Source organism: Bactrocera tryoni, chromosome 1, assembly GCF_016617805.1.
Source record: "Bactrocera tryoni isolate S06 chromosome 1, CSIRO_BtryS06_freeze2, whole genome shotgun sequence".
Taxonomy (NCBI): Eukaryota; Metazoa; Arthropoda; class Insecta; order Diptera; family Tephritidae; genus Bactrocera; species Bactrocera tryoni.
The window spans coordinates 28,527,934-28,553,097 of NC_052499.1; the positions used below are offsets into that span (position 1 = coordinate 28,527,934).

The window sequence follows — 25,164 nt, forward strand, 5'->3', positions numbered from 1 at the left end:
AGAAAGAAATTCATATCTCAGTGCCGTTTCCAAAACAGCCGTGTATACATAATTAGAACAAAGGATTTCCCAGTTTACTTGGGGTATTTCTACTTTTACAACTAAAAAAATCATTAACGAATAAACCCTAAGTTTTAGAAGCGTTCATCTACTTAAAAGCAAAAGCGTTATATGCACTAGAGCGGGTTCATTTACAGGGAGCCCAAAAATTGGGAAAATTGTGTATGCGTGAAATGTTTACTGTTCATTCTGAACAACTTTGCATAAGAGAATAGGGGTCTAAAACCGGTTTTAAGTGAAGCTTATTTTTTAGGGATTATACAAATTTCTTCTTCAGTTTTGAGATATCCACATGAAATTTAATACATAGGAGCATTTTGACATTCTACATTTTGATAATTCACGATTACGATGGCATATGAAAGAGTATCGCCGAATTAAAATCTCTCGACTATTTTCATTGGTTCATGTAGTCTTATTTATACAATAAAAGCGCTTGAAACCTGAGAAAGTAAGTGCATATCATGTGACCATAAAGTCTAAGTAAGAAGAGCTTTAAAATATGTTTGCCTTAGAATCATAGATCTCTAGTAGCTTTGGAGGTTATTGCCGCTAAGTGGCACTAGTTGGGCGTTTCCTACTTGCAAAAGATCAGCATAAGGTGCATTTCGAACCCCAAAAAAGAAAAATACTTTCTTCTACAAATTTTTTTTGATGAACTACTACTGAAAATAGACAAACAAAAACATTTTATAGCTACACATACACTTACATACATATATGCTGCAGATTTAAACATACTCCTTTGCCGGTTTTGGTGTTATAATTTTTGAGATACGGCATAACTTTAGAGTCAAGCAAGAATCACCCATCAATCAATTACCCTGGTAAACAAAAATCCACTTGTTTTTATGGCATGAACAGAACAAAGTGTTTATTATGTAAAAATTGCCTCAAATGCAGAAAATAGCTACAGATTTCTTCTATCACCTATAGGATTTTTGCTATGAGGATTTTCGTTAAAAAAAAACAGCGACAGATATATTATTGTTACATTATTTTATTAACCAAAGAGTACTTTAAAATGTTACTGTCGATGTTTTTCGGCGATATTTTGTTTTTGGAGTATCCTTTAACAATGTCCAGAAGTAATAGGCAAGCAAACTGGCACTCCACTTGCCTTGGTACCGTTTCTCCATAGCAGAAATCTTGGTGGAGCCGTTCTCCATGTTCGTCACTTACGCCCATAAATTTTCGGGGGAAAATCCTGATGGGAGTCCAAACTGAATTTTAATTGACATGTTGCAACCCATTTTTTTTTTTGGACAGTAAGTAGTTCAGTCACAAGATATTTGTAATTGTCAGCTTTCACATTTCCAAGAAAATTTTTAAAAACGCTTTTAAAGGCACTCCAGGTTCGTATTTCAGTTTCATTGAGCATTTCCTCAAATGTTTTATCTTTCATTAGTTCTCTTGTTTGCTGACCCACAAATATGCCCTCCTTAATTTTTGCTTCATTGATTGGTAATAATACCTTTTTGGGATCAAATAGATGCTCACTGGTAACGTTTTTTTGTCCCGGAGTAAGTGCCTTCTCATATGTTTCCTTCATATGAACCGCATGTGCTAAGGGCACAGATGAATATTTGCTACCTTATAAAGCAATACCGCCTTTAAACTAAGTTTAGAGGGATCTATGAATGGGCGCCAATCACGTGGATCATGTTTCTGCCCTAGTACGTCAAACAAAAGGTTAATTTCTGAACAGTATACTAGATCCCCTTCTTGAAGAAAGCAATTTGTGGGGTCTTTCTGCCTTTTTCTGTAAAAAATAATATTTACCTCACTTTGGAGAAGGTTCCAACCTCTTAGTCTGGTCTGGATGCTCAAAGTTCGGACTGCTATTTTGAAAGGCTTAGATCTCGACCTAAGTCATTAAGTTCACTCTGTGAAATTAGATGCGGCATTGTTGAACATCCTGGTAAATCAAATAAAGGATCGGTTGGCATTTCCTTTGCGGTTTCTGTAACATCACTTGAAGAGCTAGACGATTCTAGTGCTTCATCGAGACTCCAAGATTCAAGTGCTTTTGGTTAAGGAAGTTGTGCACTGTGTTTGACAGGTCTTAAAGCTGATGGTAAATTACAGTACTTAACCGTATGTTTAGACCTCGGTCCAATACCTTTAATATTCGTGAAGTAAAAATTGCAGTTTATAACTTGGTCTTTAGGTTCTCTCCAAACCATTGGCATTGCAAAGGGCATTTTACGATTTGAATCTTTTAACCAAGCTGATAACAATGTTACACAAGTTTTACAACAGATATGAGGGGATCCCACGCCTTGTCTTGCTCCCCAACTTTAACACCCAACTACAGTTCGTAAGCGTTTAGCACAAGCGGAGTAAAATTACTTTTTTGCGATTTAAAAGTTAGCACTATTTACGCACTGCCTAGGCATTGTACCTAAAAATCTTAATTTCAAAAACGTAAAAGAATGTGAACTCAACGTTTTGCTATCTAAACAACCGTAACCGATTCGGACACCGTTAGTCTACTAATAAAATCTGTAAAATAAAATGATCGGAAAATACGCTGTCTACTTCAAATAAGCAGGCAGAACGGGTCTAAACCGGATAAATCCCTAATCGTATGAAAATATGAAATTATGCAATATAATGAAATTTTATGTATTGTAAAATCTAAAGCCGCAGGTTACAGGTGATAAAAAAATTCTGTTTTCATATTTAACTTCAGGCTATCAAACTGCATTAGAAACATCTAAGAATTTTCATGTCAAAAATTATATGTCTACCAGGACCACCTAACCGGGCTAAATGCTATCAAAATGAAGAAATTTCGAGACCCTATAATTATCAGTGTTATAAACTATCGAAGGAGGGTAAATTATAATTTGTAGTTCGCAAACTGAAGTTATAGATTGAGTTATTGAAAATTGTAAATCTAATTTTTCGTAAGTCGTATAAACGTCGATTTTAATAAACGCTGCATTGGAATTGCATTTTGACTATTTAATGAGCTAAAATTTCTAGTGTCAGCTGTAAAATATTGCTTGCATTTGGTCCATTTTATTGCTTATTTGGAAAATAACTAAATGCCAAAATATGAGAATGTACAAAACACTTTTTTATTTACCTCAACATATTGCTTTCTTTCGTATTTTTATATTAATTTTACTCACCACCTCGCATTTTCCTCACTCAAATTATATTATTGTATATTTCCTTCGGTTGCCTCGCATGTTTTGCCATTTCGTTTATAAAAATAGCTGAATTACCCGCAACATTCACCAATATTTCGTATTTGTTGGCCGGCGATCAAAGCTTTCGCCATTTCGCTGCCATTTGAAATGTATGTATACTTATATACTTGAAAGTATACCTATGTACATATATATTTATATTTACGCATTTATTTTGTTTAATTTTGAAACAAAAAGTGGTCGCTGTTGGCAGACTTAAATATTTTACATAGTATTTTGCTGTTCGTATCCATACATTGTCATATACTCATATACTCAGCCATTAGTAGAAAAAATATTTTTAATTTTCAAATAGTTCTATTTAAAAATATTTTTGCATTTATGAAATGTATTTTTAATTTGAAGCTACCTTTTGCTTGTGGGCCTTTGTAAGCTCTTGCAAGAATTGCATTTTGAGTCTTTTGATTTCCTTATTTTAATTTATTTTCTGAAGTAATTAATTTAGTACAAATTCTCTGCTAATTTTAATGTCGTAGAAAACGAAAATGGGCAGAAATTCGATAGGCTTTGCTATTAAACGAAAGCAAATTGTTAATAATGGGAAACTACTAGGAAATTCGGCAACTAGTATAACTAAATTCGAGCAGATACTACTGCAAGGTGGCCACATTCTAACTACTACGCTGATTACGGGTATTCTTTAGAGAACATGCGGTTGATATCAGTAAACTTATTTGGAAGAAACAAATATTTTTAAAATGCTCATGAATAAGAAAAGACCAACTAATTTGTAGATCTCTGGAAAAAGGAAAGTTGGAGCTTTGCTGAGTCGAGTGTTTCGAGCTAAGAAAAGACTAAGTTAAGAAATACATTGACGCCTAAGTATCAGTTCGATTTAGAAAAATTATCCATGTTAAAAAGGAACGTAATTATTATTCAACTTCTTTTCAACCACAGATAGTATTCACGATGTTCCGAGTAGTAGTCAGGCCACTAGTTAAAGAAGAACTTTATGGCAAAAAAGTCAACCAGTAACTTTAAAAGTCTTACTAGCGCTCATTTCGATATGAAATTTTTAATGCGTGAATAAAAAGTGCAGAGGAACTAAATAAAATAACTATTTAATAACTATGTAATAGTAAATGACCCGGAAAGAAAATGATTAAGATGATTTCATAAGACCATCAGAATATCTGAAAAATCCAAAATAGTAAATTTCGTTTTTTAAATAACTCTCTGAAAAATTTCCTATAAAAAATGTTCAACACGAAGAACTAACATCACTTCCGATAGCTATTTACTTGTTACGAAAGTAGACGCTAGCGAAGGAGTAAGTGCTCTCAATACACCCAATCAAAGTCAACAGTTGTGTGTGGGCTACCCGGCAAGACGTGCAGGAGTACAAAAATATATATATGTATCTAACTTAAACATTATTGGGTAAATACAAATCGTTTTTATGACCCTAACACCCACGCACACGCCCACTTGTATATATAGTATTTGTAACTATTTGCCTTCTGGCGAGTAACACTGACCAGAACGTTATTCGACAAGAGCAATATACGATATACTTTATGTAAACAAATTGAGATAAACATTTGATTTTCCAAAAATCATAAATTGAAAATTTAAGCATCTATCGTATATACAGGGTCAAAGTAAGGCTAACGAAAATATTACCCCATTTTTGAAAAAATAATTGTTTTGGAACACTAAAAGGGAGCGAGAAAAATACCTTACGATGTAAACATCAACCAATAGTTCGGAATCTAAGCAATTTTTTATATGTATATACACACTATATATAACTTATACACTGACCTATATATTCGGCATAAGATTTGTTAAAAAAAAACCAAAATCATTTTACGTAGTCATTACAGAAAATCCGCCGGATGTTCGAAAATCTTGGTAATGGTTATATAGGAGATATATGGAAGTCAACTATAGATACTGGGGATCATATATTCGGTACCTAGGCTCTTGAACAGTTTTGGTTGGATTTAAATAATATTTGGTCATAAGATGGCATACTTTAAGCGAATTATTACTGCAAAATTTGATTCCGTTATATTAATTACATCTTGATTTATGTAATGGAAAGTGAAGAAATCAAGTGGAATTTAACTCTGTGTTGCATGATAAGTAGGCGTGGGTGTAGCCCGATTTCGCTCATTTTTACACTGTGACATAAGAATGTAAAAAAGAATGCTTCGTACTAAATTTAGGTCGGGTACTGAGATATGGGATTTCACCATAAAGTGGGCGGTGCCACGCCCGTCTCATGTCATCTCGTGCCATCTCGGAGGTACAATTTAATGTCTCTGGCGTAATTATTTATTGATTTATTGCGCTTTTAGCAGTTTCGAACCCTACAGTTATATGGGGAGTGAGCGAGATTATCTTCCGATTTCTCAAATTTTCAAGCTGTCGGTAGGAGTTTTTATAACATTCAAGCTCAGCAAATTTGGTTGTTGTAGCTTTAGTGGTTTAGGAGATAAGTATGCAAACATATTAGAGGGCGGGGTCACAGTTTTTTATCCACTGTTACCCCTTGCTACTGCGCTCCCCCGAGCCAAATTACAGTCTTATACATTAATTAGGTTATGGCACTTTTTTCGGTTAATGGCGATTTGTGGGCGTGGTATTGGTCCGATTACGCCCATCTACGAACTCGTCATTTTTTTTTTACTAAGGAACCTGCGCACATCGTTCCATCAAGATACACGGACGGATGGCAGACAGACTGTCACCCGGATTTCAACTTTTTTCGGCATCATGATCATTTATATATATATAACCTTATGTCTATCTCGATCAGTTTTATTTGCAGGTAATACGTGCAACCGTTAGGTGAACAAAACTATAATACTCTGTAGAACAGGTTGCAAGGAGTGGAGGTCTTCCTTTTCCTGCTTCCCCTGGCGGGTGTTGAGTCGAATACTTTCAGGGCTGGCTTTTCCAATTGGCGCCACGTGGCGAAAAGATGAAACGACTGGTGCGCTGTTATTAACTCGGCTATAATCGCGAAGGCGGTGTCTACGCCACTAAAGAAGAAGAACATGTTGCAAGAGTATAAAAATTGATAGATTGAAACACACGGATAAGGCTAAATCGACTATGTTCGACTTACAGATCATTTATATACACATTTTATAGGATCTCCGACATTTCATTCTGGGAATCAGTAGCATTATTTAATAAAAAAAAATAGTGATTTGTTATTGCATGAAATTCCGTTTTATCGACTTTTTTTTATCAAAATGCTATGTAAATCTCACAAACTCTTTGTCCGAAAGACTGTCTTTTAACACTAAGAACAAACCGTATGGATTCAATTCTAATGCATTTTATAGAAACGAAACGATTTTTTTTTTTCGTTTTGATGGCTTTTTCAATGGAATTTTATCGCCTAATACTTTTGTAGTGTATTTAATTCAATATGCGGACGCGATATTCTCCTCGTTAGGCGAGGGTGTACTGTGGGCAAAAGTTGTGTTGCCAACCACAGTTGTTTCCATTCTCTTACCAGGTAGGTGTTGTTTTGAAGGTAAAAGGAAATTTTGCTTTACAAATAGTATCATTTCCGCGAATCCAGATGTTTCGTAACTGTTTGGTTTTATAATCCGGACCAGGTTAAAACAGCTTAAAAATTGTAGTTATAACGGCACAAAACATTCACCAAATAAATTTGAGGACTGATGCCGAGTTGATATTCCTTGACCCGATACCCGGGTTCGGATTGCGCAAAACCAGCAGGAGCTGCCTGTACATATGTATGTATGTATAACCACTTTCCATTAGTCCCGGTCTAATTTTTAGTCGCTTTGTTGATACTTTTCAATAAAGAAAACACATGAATTCATCAAATGCCTTGCGAAAACTATTCGACTGTTTTATTTTATTATTGTTAATCAAACATTTTTTTTATAAATACATGTATATTTTCAAATATATTATGCCTTATTAAAACATCATTTCCACACTTCGTATTTTTGTTTTTCACACTAGTACACAATCATTTCTATAGTTTTCGCTTTATTTATGCAATTTAGAAAAGCGCGCCACTTACATACATCCATACTCATGTACATATGTATATGTGCTATTTATTTTATTTAAATGTATTTTTGCTTAAATGTGTGTACTTGACATCGCCGTTTTTGAACTATTATGCAAAATATTGTGTTTGATTTTATTATAGAAAAATTACACTCGAATTAAAATCTCCAGGCAAATGCCTCCTAGTAGAACAAGATTACACAATTTTGTTGGTTTGTATTAGAGCTCTTAGTATTCGACTAAGCGGAATAACCGGATATGGTATTTTTCAAATAATAATATTCCTACGAAAGGTTACAAATCGGATATTCGAATAATCGGTGTTCATGGTGTTCGAATAATTTTAAGAGCCCTGGTTTATATGTATGTAATTTAATATGTAGTAAAGCTTAAAAGTATAATAGAAAAATATATATACGTTTGTGTGTGTAATTATTGAACGTTATTTGGATTTTGAATTGAAGATTATGCAAAAGGGAATTCTTCTTTCGATTTATTGAAAGGCTCCGGCACACATACACAAGCAACAATGTTAGTAGCGAAAAATATTTGGGAAAAATTTGACATTTTCTTTTTTTTAATATGAAGGCTTCATTTTACACATTGCTTAAAATAAATTTGCATAAATTGCTTTATTATAAAAAATCGTTTGATACCAAAGCATGGTTTCACTACTTAATTAGCAAGAAGGCAGTTTATATGTTAAATTAATTTGTATTTAATATTGTTTTTTTTTTTTGTTTTGGTTTTTGTATTTCTTCCGTAATATGGAATGTGTTTATACATAGTTGGAATGTCATCCTTGTTGCAGTTTTACAGTTTCTTTTCTTTTGCTTGAGAATTGTTTTATTGATCGGCGTTACATTTTCCAGTTCACTGGTACTGTAGTATATTATTTGAATGAGTGTATGAATTTCTGTTGATTTCGCTTATACTCAATTTGTATTTATATTTTTTATGCTGAAAAACAGCTATTGTAATAGCTCAAATGTTTAGTAGTTGTTCAGTTCAGCATATTCCAACTCTTGTGCAATGGTTTTGTACTTTTCCAGGCCTTTGCTGACTTCGGCTGCGTTTTTTTTTTCCAGGGGCAAGGCATGTAAGAGATAAAGAATATTTGTCAGTGATGAAAGTAAAATTAACGAAATAATAACGGATTTTTGTCGTATCTGCTATCATTGTTTACCACAAAATATTGCAGTTGAATTATAATTTATTAATATGAAAATAAAATACTTTTTTTCAACATTTATATGCTCGAGAAATTAATATTTATTGCTTGTTTATTTTTAACTTTTTTTACAAGAGCGTGCATAGGTTTTACATAAATGTTTATACGAGTTTCTAGTGGTATAGTGAAATGAAAAATATGCAAATAATAAAACTAAATCAATACAAATACACAATTTAATATTTTTGCTTTCTTGGTTAACATCATCTCATTGAGCTTTACAACTACCCAAGGGCAACAACTACAGTTTAAAAGTGTCTAAAATATGAAATACAAATCAACGCTTTGTGGTAAGCGAGAGACGAATATTGATACACAAGTCTTCGCCGCTGCATTGACCAAACTAAATATATACTCTATAAACACATAAAGAAAATTGAATTGTTTTTCGTTTAGGACTACTGCTGCTTGTAGTTGTTGTTTGGGGTTTTGTCGTGGCAATAACTGTTGTAAGGCGTTTATTGTTCCTTGAGGATGAGCTCGACGAAGGCGGTATCGAGATCGTCTCCAATATCCTTGTAGCGTTCCTTCTCCAAGACAAGGTCGTCTAATGAAGTTGATTAGATTAAAAGAAATGTGTAAAATAATTAAAATAAAATGTAAATGATATTTAAGAGATCGAACACATACAAAAAAAACATAAATATGTAATCTAATAATACATAAAATTGAGGATATAATTAAATGACGTATACGTTTTAAACAATAAAGTAACTTAAATAAGACATATACATACAGAAACAAAATATAAATTAATATTAATATTCATATTTTAATTATATTGAAAAGATTATCTAACATTTTTTTGTTTTGCAGACTATGTACAATTTTCGATACAAAATATTATGTTTAAAGGCTATAAAAAGGCCTATTTCATTTTTTGAAGAACACTTCGCATGCGAAATTGTGGTTAAGTTCGAAAATTGAAATATTTTTAATACAGAAGCATTTTTAATCCAGTTTCTGACTTAATTCGAAAAATAATTTTCATATTAATTTCAAACAACTCCAAAAATTATGTTTGAGTGCCATAAAAATTAGTAAGTGAAATTTAAATGTGATAAAAAATAATTAATATATTTCGCGCATTAAATATGTATGTTGAGACGCGACTTGTTTACAAAAACTCTCTATCATATTTAACCATTAAGAAATAGTACGTCAACACCACAAAATTGTTGTATAATTTTGTAAATATTCGCAATGTAACTTAACAGTTGTTATCAAAATATTTAAAAATTCTTTTAAAAGTTTATTTTAAATAATTATTTGTAAATAAACAACATTCTTCATATAAATAAAATCAATTTATTTAAAAATTTATTTAAAATATAAATAAATATTATTTTAAAGTAAATAAACAATTTTTTTCCCAGTTCAAAAAAAAACGTAAATATATAAACAATAAACAAATAAAAATGCACAATCAACTAAAAACTGAAATAAAATTTACCTTTCGTGCTTCATTAGACGGCGCAATGTTCAAAAGCAGCTTCATTTGCATATTGGCTTAGCGGCATGTTGAGTTGTTAGTGCGGCTGCCGCGTCATTTTGCGGTGATTGCTCTTATGTTATGTAAATAGCGTTTTCTCGAAACAAAAATATAATTGAATCAAGCTTGGCAAATCGTTGTTAGCATTAAATATGAAAGAAGCAAAGACAAAAACACTCCGTTCATGGCAATGCAATACACATTGGCTCAAAAGTTTTTTTTTTAATTTTTTATTATTAATAAATTAGGAAAAAAACATAACAAATGCATAGTTTTAATTTAAATAGGTAGGTATTCAAAGAATTGTATGTGTGTAAATAATTATGGATCCTCTAAACTAAACGCTTTCATGCAAACAACTAAAACTGGCAGCTTTTTGTAGCGGCTGTGTTTAACGCCTATGACATCGTCACGCCCAAAGAAGAGGTTCGCGCCCTGCACACCAGGTGCTTATGGGTTAATTTGGGTTTTTAAGTTTTTTTATGATTAAAAATTAAGCGGAGGGCGCAGGTTCTGGTGCAGCCTCTGCGGGTGGCGCAGCATCTGCTGGCGGCGCTGGAGCTGCTTCTGGGGCTGGCGCAGCTTCTGCAGCGGGAGCCGCCTCTGAAGCGGGTGCTACTTCTGCAGCAGGTGCTGCCTCTACAGCGGGAGCTGTCTCTGCAGCAGGTGCAGCTTCTGTGGGTTGTGCACCCTCAGCAGGTGGTGCCGCAGCCGCTTCGGCAGTTGGTGCAGGAGCGGCAGCATCTGCTGGTGCACCTTCGGCTGGTGGTGGTGCAGCTGCTGCTGGCGGTGCACCTTCTGCAGGTGCAGCTGGTGCACTTTCCGCAGAAGGTGCACCACCTTCTGGTGCTGGTGGAGCACCTTCCGCTGGTGCAGCACCCTCAGTTGGAGGAGCAGCTTCACCCTCGGATGGTTCTGCGCCTGGTGGTGGTGGCTCGTAATTCTTAACGAATGGCACTTCAGCACCTTCTGGTGGCAAATCGATGGAGTACTCAAACGGCGGTGGTGGTGGCGGTGGTGGTGTTGGTTCTTTAACTGGTTCAGCTTCTGCTGGTGCACCCTCAGCTGGAGGCGCACCAGAAGCTCTTCTTGCTGCACCCTCTTCACCTTCGGGTGCGTTGGCTCCTGCTTCCGCTGCCGCCGCTTCTGCAGCCGCTGCTGCTTCTGCCTCAGCTTTGGCAGCTTCGGCCGCGGCAATTTCTTCGGGTGTCGGCGTTGGCAGTTTAGGTGTTGGCGGTTTGGGATTACGTGGTGTCCAGAATGGTTCAAGTCCTGGTATCAAATCCATGAACGCCAAATCAAGACTGTCGCCGATGAGACAATAACGCTCCTTCTCAACAATTAAATCATCTTGATTTTTTCGGAACCGTATTAGCGCGTTCAGAATGTTTTTTGTGTTTTTTTTATTTGCGATAGCATGATCATTTGATGAGCAAAAATGCGAGAAGATAGTAGCAAGAACATGCGAGCAGTGAAAAGATTGAAAATATAATAATGTGCAATTTAATTAGAAATTAACAAATAAAATAGAAAAGCTTATAGTAGAGCCAATTAAATATTGATGAGGGTGTAAAAAAGTGCGAAGAATGTCTTGAAGTTGTAAGGTGGAAGATTTTTGGCTGGTTTGTTAATGGAAATTGTTTTATTAGTCAAGCAAAAGAGGGACGAGACGTTAAGACACAGAAGAGCAGGAGCTCAGTTCAGGCAGCATATCACAAATCGTCGAGCAGGTTGCAAATCCGAGATCTTATTTCACTTGTAGAAAAAAAATTGTTCTTTTTAATTTTTTTATTGTGGAAAATCGCAGTTAATCACAGTATTTAATTTCATCGTAGTTCATTTGACGATCCTTTAGTTTAAGTATCCAATTATGCTGTTGGGGCATCAGCTGGGGGAGCTGGTGCTGCCTCCGCAGGTGGTGGTGGTGGGGCTTCAGCGGCCGGAGCTTCTGCTGTTGGAGCAGGGACACCGTCAGCAGCCGGGGCAGGTGCAACTTCAGCTGTCGGTGCTCCTTCGGCTGGTGGTGCAGCTTCGGCAGCTGGTGCTGGTGCAGGTGCTCCTTCGGATGGTGGTGCTCCCTCAGCCGCTGGAGCTGGGGCCCCTTCCGCAGGTGCAGCACCCTCCGCAGTTGGAGCACCTTCAGCTGCTGGGGCGCCCTCCGCTGGTGCTTCCTCTGCTGGTGGTGGAATTGCATTGGGATCAAAGTTCTTAACGTATGGTACTTCAGCACCCTCCGGTGGCAAATCGATGGCATATTCAAATGGTGGTGGAGGTGGTGGCGGTGGTGTGGGTTCCTTAGCTGGTTCAGGTACCACTTCAGCTGCCACAGCTGCACCCTCACCAGCTGCCGGTGCACCTTCAGCAACACTTTCAACTGCCTCACCACGCTCGGCCGCTTCAGCCGCAGCTTTAGCAGCAGCTTCAGCTGCAGCAGCCGCCTCCTCGGCAGCGGCGATTTCTTCAGGCGTTGGTGTAGGTATTTTTGGTGTTGGCGGTTTGGGATTACGGTCGGTGTAGAATGGTTCCATACCCATCAAATCAACGAATGCCAAATCGAGACTGTCGCCGATCAAGGCGTAGTGCTCCTTTTCTATGATCATCTCATCTAGTTTAGCAGACGACGTAGCGCAAAGACGTTGGTAGGTTAATTATACGTTTGTGCGTTGGAATGGTTGTTGGGTTGGTTGGTAGATTGGTTTTGGTTGTACGGGTTTTGTTTTGTTGTGGTTAAGTTAACGATTAGCAGTAAAGTAAACATAACGGCGTTGGTGAGGCAAGATGAATAAAATAAAAAATAAAAAGAAATTTAAAATCGTTATATTAACCCTAAAAGCATGCATAATTCGAACATTTCCTGCAAAAGTGTTGCCGACCTAACTGTAAAAACTCCCAAATTGGGCGGGACTACAATAGCACAACAGCACAACACGTCGAATTAATAGTACATTCACTCCAGAACACCTTTTAACAATAACAGTTATACGTACGGGGGATGCTCATTTAAAATGCTCAGTTTATTTTTGGAAAAATACTTTATTTGTGCAAATTGCAGCTGAATCATATGTAAATTTGAAATACTCATGGAAAAATATAAATAATTGCCTTCTTATTTTGATTGAACTCGTGTAAATAACTCGAGCGAAGAGTTGCTTTTTTGTAACAATTTGTAGGCTTGCTTTTTACAATTTGTCTCTATTTATATTGTTCTTCTAATTGGATGTCTACATGTGGATCGTGGGATGTGAAGTTCAAGGGAAATAATAGGAAGGAGAAGTAGGGCAGTGGGAGAAATACTTAAATGTTAGCAATATTACACATAAAATTATAAACATTTTCAGTTTTGTCTTTTTTGCAAATGTATTTTACTTTAAAATAATCAAGTAAATAATTATTAATACATAGAAGTAGTAGTTGTTTGTCTTGCTTTAAACATTAAACAGAAAAATACAGACGAGCGCACAGAATTATAAAAGTTTAAATTAAAATAAAATTATAAATTAATGTCTTCGCATACAACAAATAATGCATTTGTTATAATATTATTTGCATGTATGCAGTATATATGTTTTAATTGAAATATTTAAATTGTTCCTTAGCAACAGGCGCATAATGGCGATTTCAAAAAAATAAAAAACAAAAGTAAAATTTACAAATTAAATATAAAAGCGCAAATTTAAAGTATTTTATAAAAAACAAAACAAATAAAATATTGCCAAAACAATTAATAAGTTAAGGTCAAATAATACAAAGTACTTTGCATCGATTTTTATAGGGATAGATTTTAACATTTCTCGTTTACTTTTATCAACTATACTATGCCGTTAAATTTTTAGCACTCTTTTGAAGCGGAAAAGTTAAAAATACATTTTTCTATACGTAAAACGGAATTTTTTCACACAATAATTGGAATGTACGAAATACAATAATATAATTTAGACTCGAGCTTAAATAATTTACAACTTTCTTAGTAGAATTATACAATAATTAGCAAGAAAAATTGATATTGCATACAAACTTTGTAAATGGAAATTAATGGAATTATATCGCGACCAAAAAAAAAAAAACAAAAAGAAAAAAATAAAAAAAATGCGATTTTTAAATATTTTAATATTGCTGTTGTGGCTCTAGTTTATGTAACGCTGCACTATTCGTTTTGCAACAAAACCTTGTTTTTTTCTTTTTTTTAATAATTATAATTATTTAATTACTTTAATATTATGGAAGGATGCCCACTCCGCCGGCTCGTTTTCAGGAGGCCCTTTTAGCCACCGTATACGACAGCAAAGGCACTATATATGTATGTAGTTGTGTATGTATATATGTATTCTTGCATACTTTTGTAAACTTCATCGAGTTGCTGTTTTTTATTACAATAGTTGTTTTTGTTGCGGTTATTTTATGCAGCTGTTTCATTGATTTATCATACTAAAACAGTAAGTATGTTTGCATGTATACATGTCAAGGAGGAGGCCACAATGGAGAGCGAGTGGGAGTGGCAGTGGCGTTGATGTGGCTTATGATATTCACATATTTTGAATATCATGCAGAGTGGCTTCCATCTCTTCCTGCAGCAGTTTGTTCTTACTGCGTTCGTTTACCAGATCATCTGAACCGATTTAGTTTAATTTAAAGCGGTATTAGAACGCGTTTATATAGTGTATGGTTTTTAGCATACGATTATTTTAAATAGATTTACATCAAAAATATAAAAGCACAAAAATAAAAGTAGATTTTTTAAGGAATTACATAACATTTAACAACATTAATAAAACACGATATAAATAAAATTTAAAAAAACAAATAAATAATTATGTTTTAACGATAATAATTTAGTTTTAGTAGCAATTTTCATAATTTAAACAGTAGGCAGTAGGCGGAGCAGGTTGACGAGCGAGCAGGAAAGCATATAAAATGAAAAAAATCAAATTTTAATAAATTGAAAATATAATCGAAAAGAGATGTGCAACAAATGACTTAGTAGCAGCGCACAGTTGCACAACTCCAACAAAAATAAAATAACGTTGGTTCAAATAATAAATAAATGATATAAAAATCAATTATACTAACATATAACAAATAAAAATGTGAATAAAAATACATATAGGTAAACAATACATATAATTTTAAGTAACTATACTTCACAAATGGTAATTTAAATAACAAAAAAATTAAATTCAAACATTACACTAATTAAATATTTAAATTCAAAATTTTTGTTTTTTAACATTGAAAAACACTAACAAAAGGATAACACAGATGTGAAAATGTTGCTAACTGTATTAGGTGCTGTGTGACCTAGCTGCTGACTATCAAATAAAACTTAAATAATTAATATGAACTTCAAAGATTTTCTCAAAAATTACGAAATTTATGAAAGAAACAAATTCATATACAAAATATATTTTACTACAGCAAAAATTATAATTATTGTTGTACTACTACTTGTAATTATTGTATGTTTACTAACAATACTACTAAAAATATATGTAATTCTGCTTTTATAAAATGTATACTTTAAATACTTAAAATTAAACGGAAAAAGTCTTTAATGGACATACCTTCGAGCCTGTCGACTTCCTTCTGCAATTTTTGAACGGAACGTTCAGCGAATTCAGCACGAGCTTCAGCCTGAGTGTAGCGATTGAAAGTCAATGTTCAATTTGATTGGCGAGTAGAAATTTGTGTTTGTGAGGAAAATGTAAATAAAAATTTCTTAATTTTTGTTCAAATAAGTTGATGGTGTGAGAAATATTTTTTGAAAATCAATAAAAGATGGACTACGCAAAAATGTGCAGTAACAGATTTTTTTTTCAATTTTTGTATGATATTTAAAAACTACTTTTTTGCAATTTTTACCAAAAATTATTTTGGAGCTCAAATAATGCCAAAAATTACTTCACTTATACATTTAAGTACAAGTGAATATTATTTCATTTTCAACTAGTCACTGCAACATTTTAGAATTTATCAGTTCACTTCAGGGGATAAAAGCTTCACAAATACTACCAAAACCAGCGTTAATATGTTTTATCGAAATTGTTTTCTGTGCAATATACTCGTCTTTTTCATTTTTTGGTTACTATTGATTACATTTAAAATTACTGGCTAACAAATCATACGATACTTCATTCGTTGTTATTATTATTAATAATATTATTTTTTTGTTATAATAATAGTAAATAGCTTGTTAATTCTCGTAAATAAAATAATAATGTTAATTGTAAAATAGTATGGTCAGTAATACTCGTACTTCACAGTTATTTTTTTACTAACTTTTCTTTTTTAATCACATTATTATGATTATGGTTATAACACTTGCTTCAAAAGGTGTGTTTAACTTACTCAGGTTTCTTTACTAAAATACAACTTATTATATAACTTTGATTGGAAAATATATAGGCGGGCATACGATCTAGTAGTACCAACTTTAAAGCTTTTAATAACCTCATACGTTGTCCAATTTATTTTGTTTTAGACTACAAAGTTATCAGCAAAGGACTACAGTTTTATTGAATTTTTTTTTTTGGTTAAATTGCCAACTACAGTTGCTACATTCTTTTGCTTCTGTTTTCGCCAGCAGCAGCATCTACGATGGAAATAAACTTCTTGTGTGTGGCTTTATGCGTATAAAATAGCTACACACACTGGGGCAAGTACAACTTACAGTTTCTAAATTAATTTTCATTTGAAAAATCTCCTTTTCGCTTTCTTTTTGCGCTTCACGAGCCTAAACATGAACGAAGGAACGCAGCAAACAACAACGTGATGATGCAACGGCGACGCACACAAACACAAAAGAAAAATATATCACTTTTATTTAATTTTGTAATACTTTCCTTTTACCTGGTGCACAAATAATACAAAATATCTACCGAACTGATTTTTATCAAACGCTGCTCTAATAACTTAAATATGTGCTTGAATGCATATATTTCTTTTCAATTTTTGAGTTTCGATTAAAAGTAACGGGAAATAAGTTATATAAAAATGCAAAACTTATGCAATTTATTACAAGTTAAAACCACAAATGTAAAGGTGGAACGAAGTAAGAATTAATGTAAATACTGCTAACAAGAAATAATATAGTGGAAACATCATACAAACAAAAATTTTTATGGAAATCATAATAAAGGCGGCACGCAAATATGTATTTTGCACTACACTGTGACGTGCAATGCCTCAACTCAAGGAGGTCGCTACAAACAGTGATGTTAGAAATATTTGCTGCTTTTATGTATTCTTGTTTAAACTTTTTTGCAATATTTCGCAGCCATTGTCAATCAATGCACAAAAAGTTGTTTTCAATTTTATGCAAGTGTACACTACATTTAAATTAGACTGGACATTTAAATGCTGTTTTACAAAACAAAACAAAAATTAAATAAATAAAATAAACAAAATAAACAAAACAAACTTTAATCATAATAATTTTTTTTTTTTGTGGTGAGTTCTGGGGTTGTGTGGAAATGCAAAAGAGAGTATTTAAGCTATCACTGCCGAATGTTTAGTTTATCTTGTGGCATATTTTATTTTAGCTTCTCTTTGGTTTTTCCTAAATCGATTGTTGAATTGTTTAATATTTAATTTATTACTTGCCATGATATATTTTTCTGTTGTGTGGTGATCGCTGTTGTTGTTTGGGTACATATAGATTCGCTATCTAATTACTGTTATACTTTTCTTTTACTACTATACTCTATAAATTACTTTAATGGCAAAGAAACTAAAAAAAATATTATGTAAATATAGTATGTATGTGTATTAGCACAAAAAATAGAAAAATAAGCTCAGGTTATATGTATATATGTATTACAAGAATTTACATTGGATCCTATATTTTTTATGTACATTAATTAAAATTGAGAATAACAATTTGTGCAATTCGATATTATACATTTATACATTAATATATATATATATGTATATAATAAAATCGTATACTTTTCTGATTGCATAAAATATTTATGCGTGTGATATTCACGCGTTTCAAGCAATGAGGGCGCATAATAACAATAACAACAAGTAGTACAAAATGGGGAAGCTCGAATTAAAGTAGCATTGGAAAGTAATTTTTTAGACAAGGAAAGAATATAAATACTAACCATTTACAAATTTTTTAGTTTTTTAAAACTCATATTCACATAAATCAAGAGGCGAACGCGGATATGTGGTGTCTAAAAAAGGAACTTCAACTTTAAAAAATTGTGAAAGTAACAAATACTTTTTTTTAACACAAGTTTAATTTAATTATGGAATTATTATTTTGGGTGAAGCTTATAAACTTTTTTAACCTTTTTAAGTATCTGAAATCCTATTTAAAACAGTAATTTATATGGCGCTCTTTGACTTTGGTAATAAAAAAGTGTAGACGTACTGCACAAATAAAAAAAAAAATATTTAACGATCCAGAAAGCCCCATAGTTCTCTAAGCTTAAATTTAATTTTCGATATCTCTCAAATTGTGTACTATCATAAAAATTAATAGTTTGTTACATCACACCCACACATTATTAAGTATTAATACCCATACACCATTTGGAAGCTACTTAACAAAGGATATGAAATAATACTAAATATAATAGCCTGTAATTTGGCAATAAAAAAGAAAAATACTGGCAAGTAATTTAAGTATTCAATAAAACGCATTAATACCTCTCTCAACTGATGATCCAAAAGTCTGATTTGACTCTCGAAAGTTTCCTCTTTTTGCGTGGCCTACAATTTATGACACATTTTTATGTATGGTCAAGGGGAACAGCGGGTTAGCAAACACAATACGTAGATATTTTAATAAAAAATGCCGCCGCCAGTAGTCAACAATAATATTGGTCAAATATTGCGTTCGGTATTTTTTATTTATTTATTTGTGTTTTTTTTTTTGCATTTTAACGAAGTAGACAAAAAAACAAATAAATATGTTGTCATTTTAGTAGGTGCATGTTGGTTATTAAGTGAGCGTTTGACAGTAGTGTTATTTTATTATATTATTTTTTCGTTGACATTTGAGCGCATTAAATGTTATAGAACAAAAGTAGAATATGCAAAAACAATAAAAACGTTTACGTGCAAGAAACGTTTAGATGTGGCGTTTTTATTAATTTTATTTAGTATTAGTTTGCAGCAGTGGTGATAGCGGTTGTGGTAATATTGTTGTTGTCGGCGTTTTATTTTTTATACATTTGTTGTTGCATTAATTGTTGCCGGCGAATATATAATTCAGTCCGTCAACACATAAATATGCAGTGGTTTTGTTTTGGCGTGGAATGCAGCAATAATCATGATTAAGTATTACAACAACAAAAAGTACAAATCAACAACAAGCAAGCAAGCAGAGCGGGTAACACATGAAAATAAAGGAAAAAATAAATATTTGAATTAACAGGTTAATCATAAGTTTTTTAATTACAAATAAACTGAAAATTAATTAAATTATTGATGATAAAACAGTTTGTAGTAATTACAACCAATAAGAACAATAAATCGGTAGATATTTTATATGCATTGCAAACTAAATTATATATAATATTTATGTTTTGAGCAGGAGCTTGATTTAATGTTAGAGGCTAATCACTATTTCTGTTTTCTTTTAATATATGTAACAATAAATCGAAGATATAAATACATATATATATGTATGCATAACATGTATGTATGTAAGACAATAATATGTTTAACAAAATTAAACGCAGAGCGAGCAGAGGAGCCAACGTGACAGTGTGGTCCCCATGTTAAAAAAATCAAATGTTGAATGTAGAGGCTGTTCAAGACGAGTAGAATTGCAACAGCAACAACAAGCTACGTCGTGAAATTATAAAGGTTTCCTTCTAATATATGATATTTTTAATAATCACCGAGCCTATTATAAAACTTCACATCATTTAAAGAAAGTATCGCAAAACAATGCTTAATCCTTCTTTTGGATTGATAAAAAAATTAACGCTGTTTCACAGTTTACATTGTTTCCGCTAAATTTTGTTTTTTTGAATGGGTCCATTTTTTATTGAATTCGCAAAAACTGCAATTGAAATTGCTACTGTTTATAGTACCTCCTTTAGACGGGTGTTCAAGGTCTTGATTTGGTTCTTGTATTCTTCCTCACGTTGATTGGCCTTTATGTGGTTAAACAGCGAAGTCGACGAAGTTAAGTTTTTAGAATAATTAGCGTTAAACCAGGGGAATAATGGAGTTATTTATAAAAAATTTATGAATATTTTAAATTAGAAAATTCGGTTGTAATACAATTTGAAAATAGTTTCAATACTTAGTGTAAAACTCTTATACTTAGTAAAATAAAAGAAAAAATAAAACAATAATTTAATCAAATAAAATAAAAAAGTAATAATAAAGATATAAATATTTCTCTATTTTAAGGGAATATTTAGTACAATTCTGAAAGTTGTGTGGAAATATTTTTTAAACAATTGTCATTATCTATTCATTAAGAATTACGGAATTATGATCGTTGAGACAAATAAGAACTTAACGAAATTAATTCTATCAGTTTAAGTAGAATAAAATTTTTTTATAAATATAGAATATGCTATTATTTCAGCAGCGCAACAATAATTTAGCACATGATTACCTTAAGTTAACGAAATTCTATAAGTTTAAATTTTAGTTAATTGAAATATGTATGATTTTGTGTGGAATAATAGACTTTCAGAATAATACCTCATATAAAAATTAACTCTTATATAATGAAATTAAGTGAAATATAAAGAAATGGAACTTAAAAGAAATAAAATTTTATAAATATACGAAAAATTGTGCATACTGACCTTTTCCTCTGATACTTCCAGGGATTTCAAGTTGTTGCCAACAACGCGGAGTTCTTCCTCAAGCTCCACAATTTTGCTGTTAAACAAGTAATTTTTAAATAATCAATAAGAGAAATGCCATGTATGTATGTATATTCGCAGAAAAGTTTAAGCCATTTTTGGAGAAAAAACACACGAACTCACTTATTATGCGAATTTCTGTGTTAAATTATTTGGGTACAAAATCACAGCCGCGAAAAGTATGAAATGCAAAATTTGTTGCCGACAACGACAGTTTTTGCTTGCGACCAACATCAACGAGTGCTTCAAATGACACTAAAAAATGGTGTCAACAAATCAAATTCCTAGCGATAGCGCAAAAAACGGCAGAATAAATTAGCCAATAACTCAAAAGAAATTAGGACTAATATGAATGTTTGTTTGTGATATTTTTTTGAAAGCCCAAAGAGTAAAAATTGTACACAGTTTATAATATATTGATGAATTGTGTATGAAAATTTAAAAATCCAAGTGACACTTGAAAATCAGTTATCCATTTTGCGAACAAGATTTGTTTGTTTGGCAGTCACTTTCAAATCTGCCAGCGCCAAAAAAATAAAACAAAATGTAGACGAAAATATGTAGTAATTCCGATTAAATGACTGGCAACTCTGTAGGAACCGGCGAATCAGCGCCAGATGCTCATTATTATTAATACACAGCGCGTGAATGTGTCTGCATAGGTAAATATTGAAAGTACATGAAAGACTGATATATATGTATGTTGGTACACACATTTGTACACCTCTTCGATCTCCAAATATTCAGTTGGCGTTTCACCGTTTCGCCAAAATAACAATAAGGAGAAATCATGGCACAAAAAACAACAAAAATATTGAACGAAGAAATATGTTAAAAAATCACTGCATAGCAATGAGATTATTTCAATAGATGTGCCAGCTCAAGTTGCTTGCCATTTGCGGTAGGAATTGCTATTACACATGTGCTTTCAGAAGCGAAATATCATTTGATATAAAAGGAAAAACTATTGAGTCCAATGCTTTTTTGTGTACAGACTGAGTTGTTGTTCCTGTAGCGAAGAAAAGTTATACGAAAACACCGTAGCAGCTCAAAACGTCAGTAATGACTGAATGATCAGCATGATCATGCATGTATGTATGTATATTCAAAATTGTTTTCATCGAAAAGTGTGAAATTGAAAATTGGAATTAGGCAAGATAATAAACAAAAATTCGTTACTCTTGATCAATAGGCGCATAATTATTTGAGTTATGCACAACAAATTGGCTATTATAATATTTCGATTGTATTGATTGCTATATTTTTTTAATTATCAAGTTATGCTGTTTTTTTAAGTAAATTTCATAATTATTCAAATTGGCTTAAATTTTTCTACTTTTCTTCTTCTTCTTGTTTTGTAATAAATAGTTATTAGTATATAATATCAAAACGCACACATAAAATATAAATATAAAACACATTAAAAGCGGCACAAACCTTTCGCTAAGTTCAACTTTTTCCTCGGAACGTTCCAAATCCTGTTCCATGAGGACTAACTTTCTGGCAACCTTTGTTATTAGTTGGTTCCAATTTTTTAATTGTCAGCGCGGAGCGAACACATAGTGTAATGTACAGAGGACATTTAACAGGACAATTATGGGCGTTTGTGTCAGTGCCAAAGGCAGCGGCAAGGCGAGCGAGCGAATAGTGTTAATGTTTGTGACAACATTTATTCGTTTCGTTTTTTTTTGTTATCATTTGGTTAGCATATAGCGGCAATAATACATACAAAAAGTAAAAAATTCAATTAGTTGATATTTTAGGTGCAAATTTTGTTTTTTTCATTTTTATGAATGTGAGAAATGTGAAAATGTTCGATGTGCACGCCTGCAAATGTTTACTACTACTAATTTTTGAATATGAATTTGAATGACTGTAACATTTTTTTAACTTTACTATACAAGTAAATAGGCGCATGCAATACAAATTTGGCACATTTTTGTTGATTATTCACATTTTCCAATTCATTTAAAATTTTGCTCTAACTAGCTAGCTAATCTCGCATTCAGGCAAAAATAATTAGATTTATGTATTAACATCAAAACGGAAATGAAAATTAAAAAAAAACGTAAAAAATAATAATTTTTGGTTAGGTTTCTTGCGTTTTTGTGAGTTAGTCGAGCAGAACAGATTCTGCGTGGGTATTAAAAAAAACCATAACAAATTCAAACTGAATACTTAAAACTGATTTTTAAAAATTATCATTTTTCCATAATATTTTTTATGCATATTGCATTTATTGTCTTATTTAGGGCATAAACAAAAGCAACAACAACTGTGTTAGTGCGCCCAACTGCTTTAGGGACAGTGGAGCAAAATTGGCGTTATTCATTCGTGTAGTAAACGTACTTTTCTCCTTGCTCGGCACGTTCCTCAGCACGTTCCAAATCAGCTTCAACCATGGCCAATTTACGGGCAACCTTTGGATATTTAACGCGTTCGTGTTGTTGTTGTGTTGTAGTTGTTGTCATATTAAGTTTTACATTAAATATTGTATAGTAAAACAGTATAGTTGGAAATACGGGAAAATTGAGATACAAAAGATATACAGTTATCAGTACATAGAATCTTTATTTAAGTTTTTATCAAGAGCATTTTTGCGTAGGAAATGGCGAGCAAACAGCAAGAACACAGATGAATAGGCAGGCAAGTACAGATAACACAAAATCCAGTCCTTATTAAGTCGAGAACATCGCTTTTGTTTTAAAATGTAAAGTTTGATTTGATATATTAGTATTACTATATGTAAGTATGCATATTCTGAGTTGACAAGTAAAACTCAATAAGTACTTCAGTTCAATTTATAAATTGTTTGCACTCTTTTACACAGAACATTAGAGAGGCATTAATTATGCAAATAATAAACTTAATCAAGAATATTATAATTAATTTTTTGTTTGTACTTAATGTTTTTTATCAACTCACACTATGATAACCTACAACAACTTTCGTCATACACATTTACATTTGTTCATAAAAGAAATAAAAATAAAAAAACTATATATACACGAATGATGTAAATAAAACTTGTGCGCTTACTTTGTGTACCCTAATTTTTAAACCTATATTTAAATAGATTGGTGAGCGCTGGATTGCATTTCTTCGTTGAGTATAATAAAAAAATATTTATGGTTTTTGTACAATTTCCCTTACATTGGTTTGTATTTAAAGGTTGTTTTTCAATAATCTTCATACTCTAGAACCTGTCTAATCTCTAAACACTGGCACAGTTATATAGTTATATTGGATCTAGCTATCCACAAATTACTTTGCTGTCGTCATAAGAAATTTTTTAATTATCAGGCGAAATATGCTTAAATTGTATTAAAACCTTTGCAATTATATAGATTGAAGGTATTTTAATTTTTTTTTTACAAATTTTACCTATCTCGGTTTCTCAGACCGACTTTAAAAATTGTTTTTGTGAAACTGAACATTTTGGGATATTGAAACGGTGTAAAAAAAATTCAAAGTATGTCAGACTTTTATCATGCATGGAAAGAATAATCTAATTAGTTTTTATTTCTGCAGGTTATTTCCAAATATTAAAGCAAGTCAGGAGAGCGTCAGTTTTTACTTATTGCAAAGGACATAGTATGTACATACATATATCGCTCAATTCAGTTTTGTCATTATATTAGCAAAATCAAAACTTTGCCATTAACATTATTATCCCTATTCTTTAACTATAATACAATATCAAAATACCAAACTTAAACGAAGTTGTAAGAATTTTAGAGAAGCGAAGTGCGTACGCATCTAGTACCTCCACAAATATGCATATTAATATAAGTATTTGTTTTATCATTTCTTTGGCTATGTTAATACATACCTGTATAACTTTGCTTTTTAAAATGAACAAATAGATTAGGTTATACTGGCCGGCAATCACGCCATTCATAGACCTACAGGTCCTTAATGCCAGATGTAGGCTCAGTTTAGTTAACTATTCGCCATAATTCCTAGGTACGCAGTGCTGGTCTCTCTCATGCCAACTTCTCTACTTTCTGCATTTATGCCCATTCGGCTCGCATGTGATCACAGTAGCTTGTAACATGTCAAGAGGCCAACCGTGTGAGTACGAAGAAAGGGTTCTTGATCTTGAACAAATAGCTTTGCATCAAACTTTTGATTTATAACGATTGCCTTATATGACTACATGTCACATAGTAAAATTGTGTTCACAAATAGCTCTTCGTCTCTAGCTTGAGGTAAGATGGCAATCAGTTGAATCACAATCGGGTTTAGTACCAAACCATACCAACCAAACTTCAGTTCAAACACATGATTCATCATTTCAAAGGGTGCGATGAAATC

General features: G+C 32.6%; 1 protein-coding gene across 25 annotated transcripts in view; it reads right to left on the bottom strand.

Moving 5' to 3' along the window:
• Positions 1–7,085: 7,085 nt before the first annotated feature.
• LOC120767450 (tropomyosin-2) overlaps positions 7,086–25,164 on the bottom strand; it is a 44,729-nt gene continuing 26,650 nt past the window's right edge. For 7 of the 25 annotated variants that reach the window (XM_040093603.1, XM_040093520.1, XM_040093638.1 and 4 more), the window contains 5 exons: positions 23,197–23,267; positions 20,788–20,863; positions 20,056–20,118; positions 15,568–15,637; positions 11,780–12,614 (listed from right to left, as the gene is read on the bottom strand). In XM_040093603.1, the coding sequence (XP_039949537.1) occupies positions 11,878–12,614; positions 15,568–15,637; positions 20,056–20,118; positions 20,788–20,863; positions 23,197–23,267 (1,017 nt within the window). In that variant the 3' untranslated portion in view covers positions 11,780–11,877. Of the gene's footprint in view, positions 8,356–8,662; positions 9,065–11,779; positions 12,615–13,022; positions 14,616–15,567; positions 15,638–18,661; positions 18,725–20,055; positions 20,119–20,787; positions 20,864–22,284; positions 22,356–23,196; positions 23,268–25,164 lie in introns of those variants that run through there. The other 18 variants (XM_040093609.1, XM_040093540.1, XM_040093530.1 and 15 more) reach the window with 13 other exon arrangements.